Source organism: Strix aluco, chromosome 7 (assembly GCF_031877795.1).
Source record: "Strix aluco isolate bStrAlu1 chromosome 7, bStrAlu1.hap1, whole genome shotgun sequence".
Taxonomy (NCBI): Eukaryota; Metazoa; Chordata; class Aves; order Strigiformes; family Strigidae; genus Strix; species Strix aluco.
In genome coordinates, this window is record NC_133937.1 from 1,193,686 (window position 1) to 1,214,044 (window position 20,359).

The 20,359-nt window shown below is 40.2% G+C and overlaps 1 protein-coding gene across 2 annotated transcripts in view; it reads left to right on the forward strand.

Annotated features, from left to right (window-relative positions):
* PRKG1 (protein kinase cGMP-dependent 1) overlaps positions 1-20,359 on the forward strand; it is a 533,626-nt gene that overhangs the window by 390,491 nt on the left and 122,776 nt on the right. For both annotated transcript variants that reach the window (XM_074830170.1, XM_074830169.1), the window contains exon 6: positions 16,221-16,298. In XM_074830170.1, the coding sequence (XP_074686271.1) occupies positions 16,221-16,298 (78 nt within the window). The remainder of the gene's footprint in view (positions 1-16,220; positions 16,299-20,359) is intronic.

Genomic DNA, 20,359 nt, shown 5'->3' on the forward strand with positions numbered 1-20,359 from the left:
GGGCAAATGCTCGTTATCCCTGGTATTACACAGCAGATGGGAGGTGAAGGGTCAGAGCGCATTGGGTTGGGTTAGCATCTCCCCAAAGCCTCCTGCTAGATGCACTAAAGAGCACTTTGATTCCCTTCACGAGTCATTTGATTCTCCATCAGCAGTGGGCAGCTTTGACAACAGATGCCTAGCATCAGAAATGAAATATTTGCTGTCACACTGCGGTATGCTCAGGGGCCGTAGCACGAAGAGGCTGCTTCAATGTTCATCCTTGACTTTCCCCAGTTGGGTTCCAGTCACAGCTGGGGTGTCAGGTGGTCACCTGACCTCAGCACAATTTGCAGCATGTTTGGATATCCCCAAAAAGGGGGGAGTTTCCCCCCTGAAAGCCAGCTGAAGGGCTGAAATTCAGTTTGCTGCTTGGCCACAGACTTCTTGGGATCAACCAAGTCTGTCTTTGGTTCTGCACCTGAAAGTCATGGGAAACAGGCAAGAAGGGATCTCTTGCTGGAGATCTGTGTCCTTCAGATGCCTTTCCTCCAACATCACACTTGTGCTGAAAAGTAAGACTCTTAAGTAACTCAAAATTAATATAAAATGAAAATAACTGACTACATTGGTAATACAGAGAGAAGACAAGTGCAAAAAATAGCTCATTGCTGGGAAAACTTGTGATACCGCTGCAGTGGAAAATGCTGATGTCCTAAATCAGGACATCAGTGGAGCAGATGTGCTCTCCTCCTCCTGTCCCTTCTGATTTCTGTCCACCATAAGAGACTGGGAAATGTAAATAACACAGCTGTTACCAGCACGTAGTTTTATGCTGTTCTTTTACTAGGGTGAAGGTTTTCCTTGTCTGTGTAGGAGTGGGGTCTATTAACTGTGACAACGGGCGATCCCATCTCTGTTGCAATGAGTCGAGCCCGTGCTTGTCAGCATGTAAATCCAAAAGGTAATTTTCCAAATTCTTCACAGAGGAAGCCACAGAAGATATAATTCTCTGTGTTTTGGAGTTCAGAAAAACCCTAGTGAAGTAATCTCTGGATCAATGTGCTGTCCTTGCCCAGTAAGGAAATAGTCAGCTGTCTGTTAGCAGTGCTGCGTCTTGTGCCAAAAATCTGACCTGGATTACATTTCCCAATGTTGGTCTGGTTTTCTTTTCAGGACTGATATTAAGATATACTCAAAAAAAGCTGCTTTTAGGCACAAAATAGATGTAGTCAGTCAAATATTTATATGTCTTGTCATTGCATGAGAGATTGATGAAGATGTTACTGTTGCAGGGTTAATTCTTGATGTCCGTTATCTTTTAGTAATCTAAACCTTTACCGTGTTCTGAATTCATAATGTGATTTGTTTCTTTTTTCTTACAGCTTCATGTTTCATTACTAGTTGCACAAGAGCCTGGGATAAGTTGTAGGCAGTGGAAAGGTCTGGTAAAATTTTCTTTGTAACAACTTCGTAGCAAAGTTCAAACTGGCATGGCTGGAGTTGCATGAGGCTATTTTAACAGTAATAAGTCTATATCAACAGTAATAAACACTGAATTCTGTACTTAGGGGAGGATATTTTGCATTTCTATATTAAAATACAGATTTTGTCTGAATTTGGCAAGTTCTGTTGTCAAGAAGACAGTTGCAACCCAGGTTAGGGTGCATGGCTCAAGGCAACTTGTATTTCCATTGAGAAAAGTTGCTATTGCTATTTAAAATAATAGAGCTTTCAGGTTTTCCCATTTCATTGCACACTCAGTAAAAGTTCACTTGCTGCTTTAATAAATACATTTCAGGCAAGCATTTTATCTTGGTTACTCCAGTCTAATTCACTTCCAAAATTCCTCATAATCCAGAGTGCTTGTTGGCAGACTAGGCGTGGAGTCTGAGTTTGTATGTGGGCAGGCTGAGAAAGCTCTGCTTGTTTTTTCCTTTGTGCAGTTAATGAGAGAGCTCGAGGGAAAAGGAGAATATTTTCTAGTAACAGTCAAAATCCACAGAGGTATAAAATGGAGTATAAGGTGTGATAGTTGATTCATCCAGTGCTGCAAGCCTCACGTATTAAGTCAGAACTGGTTGTCACCTACACAAACCCTAAAGAATTTGCCAAACTGGAAGCAATTGGTGAATTCGGGTGTTTGAATTGGGCAAATTACCTGTTTCAGTAAAACTCTGCAGAGACTGGCTAAATCAAATGCTTTTCACAATTTTGCTTCCAGCAAAGTTGGTTTCTAGTGACAATTTAAAGAAGTGCATTTGCATATGGAAAGGTAGGGTCTCCTCTTTGGTTCAGACCACAAAAGGAAAATATATTTCATTGCAGGTTACTTGAAGAGTGGCTGAATATGCTTTTTTATTCCTCATGATAGATTATAAAATTAGTTTGGATCTTCATGGCAATTCAAATATCTTGTCTGAATAAGCATACAAAATTTGGAGCAAATTAAGAAAAATATACGAAACAAATATGTTGATTTACATTGTTTACTTCTAATTTCATTTTTGCAAGGAATTGATTGCCATTTTAATAGTTGTGGAACTGGTCTTTGGATTTATGGAGGGAAATTAGCGTTCCACACACAGACTTCCATTATAAAGAGAAAAACAAATCAGAGCTATTCAGGAAAGGAGACAAGAGCAACTACTTTTCTTGCATTTCAATGAAATTTCATTAAAAACCCAGATACTTAAGTTACTTGCAATTGGAGAGACACTTTATGGTGCTGTGACATAGTGTGATATTGTTTCTTCTTCTATTTCCTCAAAACAAAACTGTCAATGTTGATATGCTGTCGTATTGCTGAGGGAGACCTTTCAATCTGGGTATTTAAAAAACAAAGCACCTTTCCCTTCCCAGTCTATTGATACGAAGCAATCTGCATCACAGCAACGTGTTAATGTTCAAAGTAGGCTGGAAATGTCATGGGATGGGGATTGTTCAGATAGAGATTTCCATATTGCAAAAGCTTATAGTCAAAATTAAATATGTGCGACTGGTCATGGGCATATAAACTTTTTTCTCGTTTATACTTCCAATTTCTATTTGGCAGTTTGATTTCTGCCCCTACCCTGCCCCCACGCAACTTGCTATAGAATTTATTTATTCTTTTAACTCGATTTTACTGTTCGCTAGTTTTTAGTTAGGGTAACTGATTAATTAATTGCACCTTGTTGCCTAGGTATCCTTTTTCTTACTACTTATCACTCAGTTAATTCTCCACGTTTCATGTTGATTATCTGTGAATCAGTTATTATTTTAGCTAGCAAGCAAAACGTTAGTTTTTCTACCCCAATTCACTGGCGGCTTGATCTGTGGCCTAATACCACTATCAACTTTCACCCGACTAATTTGCTGTCTCTCGTTATCACCATCATCTCTCATGGGAATAAATCCTATTTTTTCCACATTGGTTCCTCTCTCATCTTCCTGAGCAACCGTCTTTACTAAACTTCTTCTCCCATTTCTCCTTAGACTGTCCCAATGTGCTGTTCTCACCCACCTGTACCATCTCTGTGCTGTCTTAATCCTTGAACTACCCTTCCTTGAGTTCTCTGTCTTTGTCTTTGAGGTTTGTCTTGGCCTTTTACCCTCTTCATCCCCATCTGTATCTCTTTGAACTTTCCAGCTTTTTCAGCATCCTCTCCATCCTCCATTTCTCAGTCTTCTGAAATTCCTGCTTCTTCTCAGAAGATTGTCCTGCCCATTTATCTACTTCTATTTCTCTTTTCCTGTTCTTTGCACTTAAGGAAATGAAGCTCTCCCCCACTGACAGCACTTCTGCAGTTGATCTCTTCTGGTGGACTTTTGTGGTACCAAATCAGTGGGTGGTGGCAAGGCTCAGCTTCCTTCTCTGATCCCCTCATCCTTCCTTTTGCCCTTTTTCATCCTTCAGGCATCTTTACATGTGGTCTTTCTTGAAGAACATCAGGACTTCCAGTCATCTTTTCACCCACTGCCACCTCCTTTGTCTCCTCTTTCTCCTCTTATATTTTCATGTCAATCTTTGCTATGTATGTATGTGGATAGATAACCTACTTTCAGTGGCTGCACCTCTAAAAATTATCACTTCTGAGCTTCTGCTATATTCCTACAAATTTCCTTTATAAAAGGATGTTAGGCTGCAGGCAACAACTTGGGCATATCTTGAACCTCTACTCTACATTCTCCCACTCAGGGAGGTTGTCTTTGACCTGGGGGAGAGCAGGAACAGTGTCAGGCTCAGGGATCAGAAAGGCAGTGGCCCCTGCAACAGCTGGTGACAGCGTTTTACAACTTGATCTATTTTCCAGGCAGAAACAGACAAACAGATGTTTTCCACAGCATTGCAGAGAAAAAGTAGCTGAGAGCTGGTGGCCTCCCAAGCTGTTTGCTACTTAGGAACCCTGATTGCTCTCCAAAAACAGTTGTCAGACTGTAATACAGTAACAGTGGGGCTGGAACAAGAATTAAAATGTGGTTTCTAATGCCTTGTGTCTACTTTTAGAGCAAATTAAGGCAGGAAATATCTTTAGCAATAATGCATTAAACTAAATAATGCTTTTTTTTTCCCAGATTCTCTTTCCTCCTATTTCTCCCTTAAAAGTGCACGGTGCATTTAGGAATCAAAACTGTATTCATTACAAACCTTAATGGACTCATCTAGTCCAAATCATCCTGGCTCACAGTCTGTAGATGTCTCATCATCTACTTGATGTTCTGCAACATCCTTTAGTCTTAGAGTTGGGTGTATAAAAATCTTTGAAGCTCAACAAATCTTCATCTACAAAGGACAGCTTGTACTATTCATCCATTCCCTGAACATGCTCACATTTGCTCAAAACTGTTGGTTTTTAGAGTGGACTGGGAAAGAAACTTGAAAGTGACAGCAGGTGACTTGCCTCCTGCCCGAGACATTTTTAGTCATGTCAGATCAGAAGGTTCCAGTAAAGGCAGAGTTGAGCAAAGCTTATGATTATATGGAAGGGGACAGGGGAGCCTCCTTTCACCACAGGACTCTTTGTTGACTTTCAAGGAGTATGAAAGAGAAAATAAGCCCCAGTAGAAAACTGTTCATTTGAAAAAGGCATGGGGATCACAGAAAAGGCATTTCCTCCTGTAACAGTGCTGCCCACTGCCTTGGGTGGTGAGGAAGATGCTCAGGAGTGGGAAAAGAAAAGGGCCAAAAGCTCCTTCCATCTCGTGCACGTCATCCCTTTTGAGCTCAGGAACCCGGGACAACATTTGCTAGATATGGTCCCTTATGGATTGTGTTGCCTTTTATGTATCCCTGAAAATTGCACTTGATGAGCACTGGTTGATAAAATCAGAGCAAAAAAGACAATGTTGTGTTTTTCATGACTAGGAGATGATACCACTGAAGTTTATCCCTACTTTATACCCTTTTCCTTAGTATTGCTTAGTTTAGGGGACTTTGATGAAACAAGTTTGTTTAGTGTCAACCCAAATAAATCTCATTTGCATATGTATCTCACAGAAGTTACAAGTGGTCTTATTTATCCACTATTTATTACCATCAGGAGAGTTGTGTTAAGGTTGGATGTTCTGGTGTTGAGACCTTAACTTTTGTGGTGTAAAAGGATACTGAACTGATCAGCTGTGCGCTCTGGGTCATGGAAATGCCAGAGATGTGGTGCTGTTGCTTCTTTCCATACAAGAAGTCAACCTTCAGGAAGCTCCTGAATGATCACAACTGTAATGTCATATTTACAGGTCAATGCAAAAGTCTTGAATTCATGGAGAAAATTCAGTGTGTTTCAGGACCGGCAGTTTCACCTAAGGAGTCATCAGAGTTGGAAAAATCGCAGTTTGGAGATTGCCTTTTGCTCTAAACTGAGTATTCTGAGTTTCTGTTTTCTACAACTTTCATTTTTATAACCTTATTTCCATCGCATATTTTGCCTTGTCCCCAGCAGTGTTGGTGGGTGCCACCCAGAAGCTCATATGGGAAATGGACCAGTTCCAGCTTAATTCGTGGATGACTTGTATGTCTGTAGGACACTGAAATTGGAGGAGATTTTGAGAAAAAGGAAGAGAAGGAGGGTACAAGCCCCAGGTCCATCCCTACCGATGTCTCATGCTCCCTCCCCTCTGGCTTTCTGCACAGCACGGTGAAATTCAGATTCATGGAACAATAGTGCCAAACCCCAAAAGAAACAGACAGGAAATTAAAGCAATCATTTAACCAAAGAACTTCAAATTAGGAACATTTATTGCATCTTTACATTTCAGAAAGACCAGAGGACTGTTGTAGGACTCCTGTTTTATTAATTTCATTTTATAACTAGTGTAGGCTGTACTTGCTTTTGCTTCAGTGAAATTATTGTTGAATATAGCTCTTTGACTACTCCTGTACATCCTGTTGTATTGCTTTCATCTGGAGAAACCAATGTGACCAAGTTCTCAGAGTCACGTATTATATATCTTGATATTAAGAGGTGTGCCACCAACTTTTTTTTTAGTCTGAGGAAAAGACATTTATTAGCATACCAGTTGCTCCTTGTTTGATTTGTAGCTTGTTTTGTTACCAGTGCTCACCTCCTATCTCATGAGGATGTGAATACAACCTCAGTTGAGGACAGATAAACCCACTGTTTGGAGTGATTTCTATTGTTCTGTGCACTGGCCTTGACCGTTAGGTGCATTAAGACTATTGCCAGTCAGGGGGTGCTTTTGCAGGAATCAGAAGCAATATGTAAACTGCAGAAGTCACCACAATTGGAGAAGACACTCAGACTGTCCAAAACGTGCCCAGGAGCATGTTGTTTTCTTATCGCTGTCACAGTCTATTAAGAATCAGTGAATCAGTGCAGTACAAATGAAATGTTTACCACAAGGCTTTACCAAGGCAGCAGTGTCCTATAACTATTACCAAACAGCTTTGACTTTGAAATATATATTCAAACAACTAGTTTGAATTCAAATAGCTTGATTTTTAAGAAGGAAGAGTTAAATTTGTAATACATTAGTGAGAAAAAGAAAAATTCCCTGCAGAAGATTGCAGCTCGGTTAGAGCCAGCTAAATCTGAAAGTAGGGGTTTGCAACCCCAGGTTGCCATAGGGTCATCTAGAGGTTTCCAGATCAAGTTCACAACCATTTGGGATCATCATAGAATTGTAGAATGGTTTGGGTTGGAAGGGATCTCAAAGATCATCTAGTTCCAACCCTCCCTGCCATGGATGGCGGAGGTGTGCTGGTAACGTACTGATTCCTGCAGCCCACCATGGGCCAGTCTGCACTTCCTCATCCCCCAACGTACGGTGGCAGGTGTACATGGGATGAGCTGCTCAGCAGCATCCTTCATCTCTTAGGTTTATCCTTCCTCATCTACTTTCCCAACCCTGTGCTCCATAATAATGTTGAATTAAAAGGCAGGAGTTAACCCTCGCTTCCCATCGTCCATGCGTCTTTCTCATATTTTAATTTCCCACTTGCTCAACTTTAGTTAAGCTGCTAAGACATCTTGAGTGTTAAAAATCAGACCCACCTGCTGCACTTTGATTCATGGGATAAGTAAGGAGAGGACCACAATATGATAATTTTGCCTTTTGGCTATTTCAAGGAGCAGCATTTTTAGATAAGTCATGGGAGTGAGACACATAGTAAAACCAGGGAAACAAAGTTTTATGGTTCCTAAGGAATTCAGTACGGAAGACCAATATTAACCTGCTTGGTTTTGTAGCATTTTTCAGCAAATAAACAGTTTTTTAAAACTCTATTTTGTTAGCATTGCTGTTGTCATTTCAGATTTGAAAAAATCTTTAAGGCAGAAAGTCCAGAACAGAAACAAAAGTATTTTGAAAGCTGCTATGTTTGGAGTTTTGCTGATCATTCTGTGCATATTTTTTAATACTGTCAGCAAAATAACATATTTAGATGTATTTTTTTAGAAAAAAATTACCCCTTGGGGAAGATGGATTGTACAATGAGCACTGTCATCAAACCCATGTACCCTCACTGGTTTCGGCGGTGCAAACCTGGCTGCAGGGAGTGAAACTCCTCGTTTCAAAGCTACCTTTGTGTTTCTGTTCCCCCGACGTGAACTTTGGCAGGGTTTTGGCCTCTCAGCACCACAGCTAACATGGGTTATGTAGCACTCCAAACACACAGTCTATTTGTCACCTTTTCCCAAATGTTCTCAGTATAAACACAGCGGTCAAAGGCATCAAGCTGGAGGAAAAATGAGGTTTTTCTGAAGTTTAACCATTGGGTTGGTCTCCAGCATCAAGGTTTCTCCATGAAGCCTGTGTTAACACTTGGTCAGACTTTAAAAGCTTCTCAATTTTTGATGGTGGTCAGGAACAGAAGTTCCAATTGAAGTTGGTGACTGACAAAGGTCAGTGGACCAAAGCCTTCACTCAAACACGGGTGTCTGAAGTTGCAAAGCTCACGTTTCCTTTGTGCAGTGGGTGAGGTGTCCCCTAGCATGCCGTGGAGGAGGACTTCATCACAACATGGTGGCACGTGAGGAGTGCCAAAAGAAGGGCAAGGCGTCTGCAGTACTTGTGGTTGGCACAGATGATGGTGGCACAGGGCTAGGTCCTGGAGAGTGCCCAGATGTTGTGCACGCATCTGGTCACCCTTGAGAGGTGTCCATCTGAGCTGCTCTGCTTTGGCTGTTCCCACCAAAGTTTTGGCTCTTTGGGTGTAGTGCTGGGAATTAAGAAAGCTGATTTTTCCTCCAATTAGTGGAATATTGTGAGTTTATGAGCTGTGAGTTGTTTCCATGCACAATGGAGGGTTGTGATAGAAACCTCTCTGGGAAGGACAAGGTGCAGAAATTCAGATTTCAAACGCCTGTATCATGTTCTAGCCATGATGTCACCATTGCAATCAAAAAAGAGAAAAAGGAGAAAGGAAATGCAGTGTGTGATGCTACATTTGTGTGATGGCTAGCAGAGGAAATCAATTGCACAAATAACTTTTCTGAAAGGGATGGTATCAGGAGATCACTGAGAGCACTCAATCTGGTTTGTACACATGCTCAGGCAAGTGTTATGTGTCAGTGGGAGGTTTTGGTTGGGGAAGACTTGCGATTTTGGTCTCATGGTGCACAGTGACTTAAATTGTAGTTATTGTCAAAATTTGGTTCTATTTGTTGTTGCAGCTAATGCCCCACTCTTTCTGATTTTGTCAATATTCAATGCAAGGTTAGTCTCATAAAAATTCAATTACTTCTCAAGAGGCTTTCATTACATGGGGTGTTTCTCCACTCAAGGCTGGGGCAACGCATTGGTATTCTGGACAGGATGAAGGGTTCCATAAAGCAGGATATTTACGTTTTTTAGAGCATAATATAACTTGATTGTGGGATGCTCTGTACTTCTGCTAGTTCTTCTATGGGGTACATTCAGCACATCAGGGATGCTTATCAATGTCTTACCCTATGAAACCCACTGAGTAAACATCTTTTTCCCCTTGCTGCTGAGATTTTTTCTTAGCTTTAAATAAAATTGGCAATAGAGGAAAGGGGGGGGGGGGGGGCACGAAGAGATTTCTATAAAGCTGTTATTACTGGGCAAACTGGGAATCTTCAGGAGAGAGGCACTTGTTGTGCTGATAGGCCACACAGGAGGACTTTAAAGAGAGGAAGAGCTTCCAAGAGCTGTGTTAATTTAGGTTGCAAGAGATATTTTGTGAAAGATTTCAGCTTCTCTGTATTCTGAGGCTGATTTTAATCTGAACATGTGAAGGCCATTTAGACAGAGTTAGTACATGCATTGGATTAAAATCTGGATCTAGTGTTGCATAAAAACTGGCCTTGTTTAGGGTTTGGGTTTTTTTTAAGCAACTTTATTTCATTTTTATCTTTTTTCTAAGGGGAAATCTGTCTGTTTGATGCCTAGAATTCAGTATGTTTGATGTACATTGGTTATTCACTATATCTACATCTATCTCGGACCCACCAAACAGCTTTAATTTATACTTGAGTAACATTTTTCTAAGAAATCTGATTTCTGTTATTTCACTCCAGTAGTGTAAATTCAGCATGCTTTGGCTTTCACCCTGAATATTAAAACCTGAGGTAGTTGAAGATGATGGTAATGTTGACGGCAACGGAGAGCTTAAGGATGGGAGCAAGATGCAGTGTTCACTACTCGATCCCATTTCAGATGTTGAACTTCTTGTGCTTCCTAAAATTAAGATAAATGCAAGTCTGCTATTCTGTCTGCATTGTCCGAATCGCTTTTAAAATCAAGGTGTTGGTTTGGGGGAGTGGCGGGAGTATTTATCAATCGACAGTGATCTAAGTTGATATATGTTACTTCACATTTAAAAGTGACTGAGAGACCATGTGGGTCTCTCATGTTTTGGAAGAAATACTTTATTTACTGCTGATCTACCTGGCCAGCCACACAGGGGAGTAGAGCCAGCAAGCCGTTCTTTTTAGGACACCAGGAATCATAAGTGGCTCATTTTGGAGATCCAGTGTTGGAGGTAGGTCAGAAATAAGATCTGGCAGCCTCTTCCCATTGCTGCTTCCTACAACAGGGCTGCACCAGGAGTACAGACACATCACTGGTGTCACTGGGATGGCTCTTGGCTTGTCAATGGCCAGCAAGGTGGACTAGCCAGAAACATTCATGTTAGTTTTTCAGGTCTTGTCTAGAAACTGTTTTAAATTTCATTCAGTTAAAAAGCCATGTGTTGACCCCATAATCCATCAAAAATGCTAATGAAACCCATCCTCTCCAGCCTCCCTAATGTTACATGATATTATGTGATATAGAAGCATGAAGCGAAAGAGTTGTCCAGATGGGCTGTAGCTCCCACAAATGAGATCTAGCCCTTTCCAATGTTATTTAGTTGAACTCAATGATCCCTTTAAGTTCTTGGTGAGAAAATGAGGATTATAAAGGAAAACAGATCATTACACAGGTCTCCTTGTTGCAAAGGTTTTCTAGTATGCTGTATTAGTTAGTAACAGGCCAATTAGATTTAAAAAAAACCAAACCAAAACAAAAACTGAACAACTGTTAGTTCAGCTCCTTAATTTTGTGTTAAACACAAAAAAATGTTTGAAAAAAATCCCAGGTATTGTTAAAAATAAGGGTGCTCCTGATCCTGAAAACTCATATTTAACACTGTACAAGAGACCAGAAACTGGCTGTTCTCTGAGGCAAGGATCCGAGAGCTAACAAGTTGGTGTTATGCAGAATATGCAGGGGGAAAAGAAAGGAGTTATAGAGAAATAAAGGTTGAGGAGTCAGAGGATGTGCTGGTCTGAAGTGCTGGAAAATCTCTACTGACACTGTGCTGGCTTACGGCAGTTGAGAAATGCTACAGGGACTTTGAAATACTAATTGGGCTGGCTCTCTAATTTCATTTTTTTATTTTCCCTCCTCCTGTCAGGCTTGCCTCGGTGTCAATGAAATAAATTTAAGGGAAATCTGAGTTTAGGTAATACGTACATGACTTTCTCTTGCTTATATGTATTTCAGGTTTGTTTCTTATTAAAACATTTTGGCTAAGGACCTGTTCTTATTTCCCTGAGAAAACTAATTAGAGCTTTCTCTTTTTTTTTTTTTTTTTTTTTTTTTTTGGGTGTTTTTGGTTTTTTTTTTACCTGCCTGACACATTCTTTCTGTAAATATAATGCTCTGGCTTTTAGTTAAGAGCTGAGCTCCATTGGAAAGACTTGGAACCTTTAGTTTACAAGTATTTAAATGCTTATAGGAGTTAAAGCATATATGGGACAGATACTGAAATCAAAGCTATGAATATTAATGGAAGGATTAAAACTTTCTTTTTAAGGAAACCTTCAATCTTTAATTTTGGATGTATTGCATATGCCAAAAAAGCAGAAAAAACAAGGCACTTTTTTTTTTTTTTATCACATATTTTTATTTTATCACTTATTTTCTTAGGAAGAAACCTCTTATTGAAGCACATAACTATCCTCTGATAAACACATGAGAGTTTGGGTCACAAGCTTGACTTGCACTCTGCATCCCCATGGATATCCCTGCATTCCTAACGGTGCAACCCCTTACTGGTTTAGACTGGGAAAATGTTTTGTTATATAGGAAAGTGGGGCACTAGGGGGCCAGGGGTTTATTCAAGAGGTGATAAAGCATCTCTCACTCCACAGAGAAGTACCTTCAGGGCCTGACGTTACTTTATAAAACAACAGTATAGTTAGCATGACAAATGTTCTAAATTTCGTAGCATTTATAATTCATCGAAGCTGAGCCTTTATCCCTGTTTGTCAAAGTTTATAAAATATACATTTGTGGCTTGCTGGTATATGAGGGTTCCCAGCATTAATTTCTTGGCTTTATCATCCCTGTTGTCTTGAGCACTGACTTTCTCAGACTTTGATGCTAAACTGGGACCTCGATGCCTTAGCTTAGAACCTTTTTTTCCCCCTGCACACACAAGACCTTTGTAACTGTTAGCTTTGCTGCCTGGCTATCTCAACCTTGGCAGGTCATACAGCTGTATTTCTTCAGCCTGTGTCTCTATTCAGGTTTTCTCCATTTCATTTTTATGCTGGATTTCAGCTCTGGTTTTCTGCTGAAGAGAGGAAAATGTAAGAATGGTTAATGTAGTCTGGTCAACTCTTCCAGCTAGGAATTAATTTCTGTGTTTTGCTTTAATTTTGTTGTGACCTGAAGGAGCTACATCTTAAGAAGTACACTCAAAAACCTATGTGATGCTTAAGTTTCAGTGAAATCTCTCTGAGATATTAAATTAGCTTTCGTCACTGAGCTTTGGTATTGCCTCTGAAAATAGAGTATTCTGTCCAGAGTCCCTTTCTCTTGGGAGAAAATTCTAAAACCCCCAAAAATTCAAGTTCTAAGCCCAAATCTGGGGTGCTGCACTAGTTGCATAATTTTTTTATTCATTTGTGACTGAAAAGGTGGGGTAGAAATATTTAACACCTATCTTAAAGGCATTCTGGAAATTCTTTGACCAGTACATACAGGGCTTTGAAGCTAGAATTTAGGAAAATGCCAACAAATTGTTATTCGCTCCATCAGAAGGATCCTCTTCAACAGAGTCTGGCTTCCAACAGCTTGCTAAAGCTCAGCCATTGAATTTAATCTTGCAAATGCAAGTCCAGAAGAAGCGGTGGGGTCAGTCTAAAGCTAGTAAAGACACATTGAACCCGCTTGCTTTACTGCTTTTCTTTTGGTGATTTTAATTCAAATGTTACTCCTTTTTGTGTGTCACCACACCATTGCAAAGCTGTAGGAATTGTTGATTTTCCTCATATTGTTCTTGGACTGGTTTTCTCTAGATGAAATGGAGCTTGCATTGCTAAAATATAAGCTATACTATGAATATGTGCAACATTTGCCGAAGCGCTTCTTCAAATGACTTTGTATAACGGTACTGTATGTACCTGAGAATGTATTGCTACCTTATACATGGCTGGCTAAAAGCAAGAGGCTTATAATTATTTTTATTTGCCTGTGTCGTAAGTGAGCACTTACGGATTTTGCCTGCTTTGCACAGTGCTTTCAGTCTAAACGGACAGAAATAATTTGGTTAAATAGTGAAGCACATGGATGAGTCGATTTGTTAGAAAAGGACAGTTTAAGAGGAAGAACATTGTCAGAGGATGGGGAAGGACAGGTTGATTCAAGCAAGAAGAATTGTTGTAAAGCTAGGTAGCATTAGCTGTGAAAGAAATGGACTGAAATACATAAAGTCAAAGACGTGGACCGCAGGAAGGTCATGGAGAAAGGTGCCAATGAGAAGGAGGTCAAGCAAAATGAAAGCTCTGCATGATTGGGCACTCAAGGAAGGACTAGAGGAATATGATTTGAATGTTGGAAGAAGGACTTGCAGTATTTTGAATGAAATTAGAGCTCAGGAAAAAAAAAAAAAAAAGGTAGGCAAGAGATGCTAAAGAGGCAGCTTTGGATCCTTCAAAGCTTGAATTTGTTCTCCTTCCATTTCTTGTGGGGAAGCCTGGGTGGGAAGGCTGAGAGGACTTACGGGTGGGAAGGTTGGGAGGACTCTCAATGTGGATGTGTTCAAAGGACGCGGCTTTGAGCAACCTTATATAGTGGAAGGCGTCCCTGCCTGTGGCAGGGGGGTTGGAACTAGATGATCTCTAAGGTCCCTTCCAATCCAAACTATTCTATGATTCTATGACTCATGGATGGGAATGGTTGAGAGGACTCATAGGTGGAAATCAGATACGGCACCAGGACTGAGTCTCAGTGCTAAGTGGTTGGTGCAGTTGTAACTGGTGACTAAGACCAAGAAATGGCCTTTTAGGAAGAAGGTTTTGCCATGTTGGATGTGTTATTTGGCCACAAGTTGAGAGTCAGCTCTAAGGCAGTATCAACTGAAAATTGCACAAAAGTCATATAATCAGTAGCAGTTTAATATGTCTAATGAATATAGGTTGCCTGTACTAAAATTGGAAACCTTCTGATGAGTATTTTCAATCATTAGATTTTTGGGTGCCTGGAAGATTCCACATGAGAGGGTATGATGCCAACACCTTATAAAACCAGGCCCTTTGAAGGAGTGTCAACCTGGATGCTCAAAAATGTGCATCCTCAAAATCTTCTATCCAGAAACACCCCACCTAAGAAATAAAACTGCAAGTTTGTGTCCGCACTCTCCTCCAGGCTTTTCTTCCTCTTCCCACTCTGGCACATGGAAATAGGAAAAATGCTGTGTTTTTTAGATCCATTAGAGCCCGTTAAGGATCAGGGCAACTCAGAACTTAGTCTTCCTGACCTGCCTTCTCTGGTCCCTTTTCTGAAGACTGACATGGTAATATTCAGTATTTGTAATTCTAATAGAGAACTTTATTTTTTTATTTATTAATCTTCTGGAGACTCTTAAGAATATTAATGCTAACATACTGCTTTGACTTTCTGATTTTATTTACCCAGAATTTTTTTTAGGATCGTGTAAGCACCCACAGCTGTGTTTGAAAGAACTAACCTAATTAATTCTGTATTATAGTTCACTTAGATACCTTTTTTTTTCCTAGGACAATTACTTTTCATTAATATCTCCATATGCGCAGTGCTGCCAGACCAAGGAGTTGTTTTTCTCAGATGCATTTCCATGAGCCTTTGGCTATTTGTTTTCATGTTGAATTCTGTTATCAGTCTGTAAGTGACACCAAAAAGGTTGAGTGTAAAGATAAATAAATAAATGCAGGTCAATAAAATACCCTTGAAAGAAAATATCTCAAGCTTATCCAAATTCTAGGATTCTGGTTAATTACTCTGTCTTAGCTCAAATCCATCCTTGTTGTTGTTTATACATACTTTTGGATTAAAAATCTGGCAGTCTTCTCTGGGGCTTAGTTCTTTAGTGTAGCTTCAAATAACACCCAAGCCAGAGCACAGGGCATTTTTGGGGAGGTTTTGTCACAAATCGGTGCTGGGGCACAGCAGACCCCATGCCTGCAGCTCTCTGCAGGGTCTTGATTTAAAAAAAACCCAGCAGTCATTTGGCCAGTAGGAGATGTAGGTAAAGATGTTGAGTGGGAAGCTCTTGGCATTCCCCTGCCTCTGCTTGCTATTGAACTGATGATTATTAAATTTGCAGGGGGCAGCGCATCTCTGAAGAAAATGCCAGGGTTTGGTGGGGGATAAATATAAATCTAGAGTCTTTATTTAGAAAATACTGGCTTTTATTTTTTGGATGATGTATAAATGCATACTGATTTTGATGGGGTAATACAAGGGATGAAGCTATCCTATTAAGTTTAGATGCAAGCATTGATAAACTGTGACATAAATTTAGCAAGAAATAATCCAAAAATAAGGCAAAAAGACGGATTAAGCTATTATAACAACAAGTGAAGAGCAAGAATGATTTATTGAATAAAGCCCTTGCTAGCAAAGCTGGAAAAATACCCAAACTAACAAAAAAAAAAAAAAAAAAAAAAGGAGAACTATTTTTACAACAGGCATATTATTGCAGTTTATGTCATGTACCATATTCTCTGTCGAAAATTCCTCTTTCTGGTTTACTTAATATAAATGGATTTGGGCTGTGAGGATAATTCATCTGGGCAAAAGCTGGCACTAGCACTGTAAGAAGAAAAATGGGCAAGCCATAAACAGTTTCATTTTAATTATTATATTCCTTGACACCAGACAATTTTTAAATCACGGCCAATGTCAGACCGGGATAAAATTGGTACCAGGGTTATGTTTCCACAAGCGTTATCTTGCAAAACTGACAAACTATCTGCTGAATAGCAGTGTCTGATTCTGTTTGTTCACCTTAATTATTTTTTTTTTTCTTACAGACGCACTATGAAAGTGGAGAGTATATTATACGGCAAGGTGCTCGAGGGGACACTTTCTTTATAATCAGCAAAGGAAAGGTAAGCTGACACCCTTCGAAGGCAAGTGGGATGATGGCGGTGATGTGCTCTCAAAATTCAGCACCAGCCAGAGCTTTCTCTTTCCCCTCCCCGAGGCACAAATGTTGCAACACTTGACATTTAATTAAACTTCTTGGTGCTGTATCAGTAGGGCAGAGTGGCCTGAAGGGAAAAAAATAGATCTTGTGCTGTTTTACACATGTGCTCACAGTGAAGACTTTGGGGTTGAAAACAGTTGTTGAGACTCTCAGTAAATGACCAAAAAGCTCAATTTTTTTAATAGTATACCCTACGATACTCAATGTTTTCTTTGCTAAGTATCCCTCTGACGTCCAGATTTCATTCCCATGGCTATCACTTCTCAGCTTCTCCAAATTAAATAATAGGAAGCCAGAGAAGTCTGAGCTCTCTCCTACGGGAAAAAAAAAAATATGTTTAAGTTTCTGTTCAACTGCTCACAGGGAAAATACGCTTTTTGACCTCCTTTCCCATAAAATCGTGATGGGATTTTATAGAACGAGTTTTTTCCTCCCATTCAACTTCTTTTTTTTATTTTTTTTTATCTGGCCTAATACTATTACACTTGAGAAGCATTTGGCTTCTTTCCATGTAGCAGGATGGAGATATTCAAGGGAATACACAGTGATTTCCCACTGCAGATGAGATGTGATACATTGAAAGTAAACACAAATGGATAAATATGCTTGAAAGCAGGCCAACCTGAGCCTCCTGGTTCTGATGTTTGCACCAAGACATACATTAACATTGTCCTTGCATAATTAAGGGTAAGAAAAACTCCATGGCATCTGCAGAGGAAGAATGTGGGTGTCGTATACGCCATTGGGTTGTCTTCTGAGGCAGCTGTCAGCTCTCAGGTACTAAAACTAGATTTTCAACGTCATCTTCCACTTTCTATCTCTGGGAGCCAATCTTCATCAGAAGAAATAAAATGGTCTTTTTCAGATGAATAAGATAGTCATAGACCAGTTTCTGAAATGAAGATAATCATGGACTGCAGAAATCCAAATTTGATGGTATTCCCTCATGCCCTTCTGCTTCCCTCCAGTCAGAAGTAGTATTTCCTCTTCTCCCAGAATAAGGACAACCATGATGCACACTTCAAATCCTTTTTTTTGTTTGTTTTCCCCTTTTTTAGTGGGTAAAAATAATGGGAGGGTGAGCCTCCCTCCCCCACTGAGTGTTTGAAGCCCTCCTTGCCAGGTTGGCCAGCCTGTTGGCAACAATGCTTTTGCCCCACTTGATCAGGTGGATCCCATCCCTTCCTAGCAGTCCTCAATCTCCAGAGAGAGTCCTTTGGTTGTAAAAAGCAAATCCTGTTGTTGACACCAGCTGGGTAACCAGTTGTTGACCTGCATCTCCTTAAGCTCTTACACATCACCTGCAGGATGAGGGAGAAAACCACTCATGCCCTTCATCATTGCTCCATAGCCCTGTAGTCCTGCCTGAGATGCTCCTTGGCTTTATCCCTGGCCTTTGCTACTTTATCTTACTATGACAGCTGATGGCGAGAAAAAAGGGAGCTAAAATAAAACAACACACATGGGGTTGCTGAGAAATTCCCAGATCCTCAGCTGGATCCTGGTGGCTTGACAGAAATTCCTCCAGGGACGGTTAAATTCTGCCCCATTTTCTCTTCCAAGCTTACTGAATTGCAAAAGAGATATCAGTGACTGATAGAAGATGGATGGAGTTGGAGAGTGTTTAATTTTAATGCCTATATTGGGATGTAAAAGCTACCCAGGAGATGTAATAACTAACCCATGTTAAGGATACAGCCCACGATAGGAGGAATGCAGCCTCAGCAGTGAAACATGGAATAAATAGCAATGAAATGTAGAACTAACAAATCAATGTATGCTGCCTGGGACTTTCTGAAGTAGGGGCATATAATGTCCCATGCTAAAACCCAACCCTGGCAGCTCTTAATAAGCCAGCAAAAATGCTGGCTGCAGTTTATGTACCTGGGACCTCACGTGTAATTTCTTCAATGAGCAGCATCGCATGAGTGTTATCGGTGAGAGCTACTTCTAAAAACTCTGCCTTGACTTTTATGTCAGAGTATCTTTAGTGACAGTCAAGTGAACAGAGAAGATTATTTACATTTCTGAGCCCAGCTCTTCTCTCCGAAATGCTTAGAAATACTTCTGCTCCCTTTTCTTTCAGCACATGCTCCATGGATAGTTCTTTTAGGAGCAAAATCCTTCTCCTTTTTTTCTCCACTGCACTTGATCTCACTCCTGAGCTCGTTTAGTTTATTTATTTTAGTGTGTTTCCTCGAGTCCAAGTGAATAGAAATCAAAATTGTGTTCAAAACATCCTGCGTGCGGAAATCTGTTGAATATGTCAGATTAAAACATCTCAGTCTCTTCTGCTTGCTAAGTGCTGCTGCTCCGTGCCTGCTCTGTACCTTGCCTTTACCCAGACACAAAGTGTGCCATGCTGTGCCACTGTACACCATTTTCCCTTTAAAAGCCATGGTGTGGCACCAATTTAATGCCAGATCATGTGGGTTCTTCATTGGTGCTGTGGCTATTCAAATGGCTCATTGCTTTGAACCACATGGAAATCACACTCCCATAATCCCTTAGCACTTAGTATCAGTGGAGGTCACGGAGAAAGAGCTTAAATCTGCCTTCAAGTTCCTCTTGTTTGCCCATGGTTTTTTTTTCATTAGCTACAAATGTTCCTGGCTCACCCGTTACGCGTTCCCTATCCTCATCTGATCTTTGATGAGTCACTGCAAATGTTAAATGTAGTGTGATGTAGTCTTGAGGGCTCATTAATGACTCAAACCCACTGGTTTTACCATGCATAAAAGAGATGGGAGAAGGTGTGGGCCACAATTGTAAATTTAGTAGCTAAATTAAACTGGAATGTCTCTAAATCCAAAAGGATATGTCTGACATCCCAGATTTTGGCTTTGTGAATTTGCATATGTGAAAGCTCTGATTAAAGCTAAACAGCCTGAAAAGGAGAAGCAGATGAGAGATTTTCCCATATATGCAAAGCATCTCCAGAAAGTTGTTCAACCCAATTAAATTTTGGACAACTCGGGCTTTGGAAATGCCTGTCCCTCTACACTGACCATAGACAGAGACTGCACAACTAGATTTATAGCTGGTTAATGTTGGAAGAGGTGATCCCCACCATGCACTGATAGCAGGGGGTTGTATTTCACCTGCCTTCTCATAACATAGGAGGTATGACTTACCTCTGATAGCAGCAGCAAAGGAAGAAATATTTCTCATAGAAATTCATCTTTCATGTAGCCCTTTGCATCCTTGGTATGTCATGCCATCCTCAGCACCCAGCAGGATGTCAGGGGCTGGGATTTATATCCCATACTGGCACGGGAAACCAGAGCCAAGGGTGTTCAGATGATCAATTACTGTTTTTCTTCTGAAATCATTTCAGAAAAGAAAAGTACCTCCCAGCAATAGGAAGTCATCACTCACAGATGTGAAGTCATCTTCCTGTTGTTGCAGTGCCAGCTTCTTCAATTTAGGATTATACTTGGTTATACTACCCTTGGTTTTACAGTGGGTCAGAAAGACAGTCTGCTTTCTACCAGCAGTAATTGCTTTTCTCTTTCACCACAAAAATAAAATATTCAAAAATAAGATAGTATTTTCCTTTAAACTTCAATGAAAATACTTGATTTTTGCTCCAGCTAGTTATCCCCTCCCTGAATTTGAGAGAGAGTAAAAAGGAGAGGAGACATCTTTCATCCTGTAATGCTCCAAACTGTTTCATTTCAATTATGTCTAAGTATAGATTATTTTTGTTATTCCTTTCCCTTAAATGAACTTAGCAACACAAGTAATCATGTGGAACAAAGCTAACAGAAGCCTATACCATGTGTCTGTCTGATACGCAGAAAATATTTGGAACCTATTTCTGCTGCTGGCTCCATACAGGCAATGACTGTACTTGTGCAGCCAACTCCATGTTTAGTGTTAAAACCTTTAAAAAACCACAAGTATTGCATTTTTGCAAGAGTGGTAGGTACCTTAGTGGAAAACAGCTGCTCATTTTCTTGG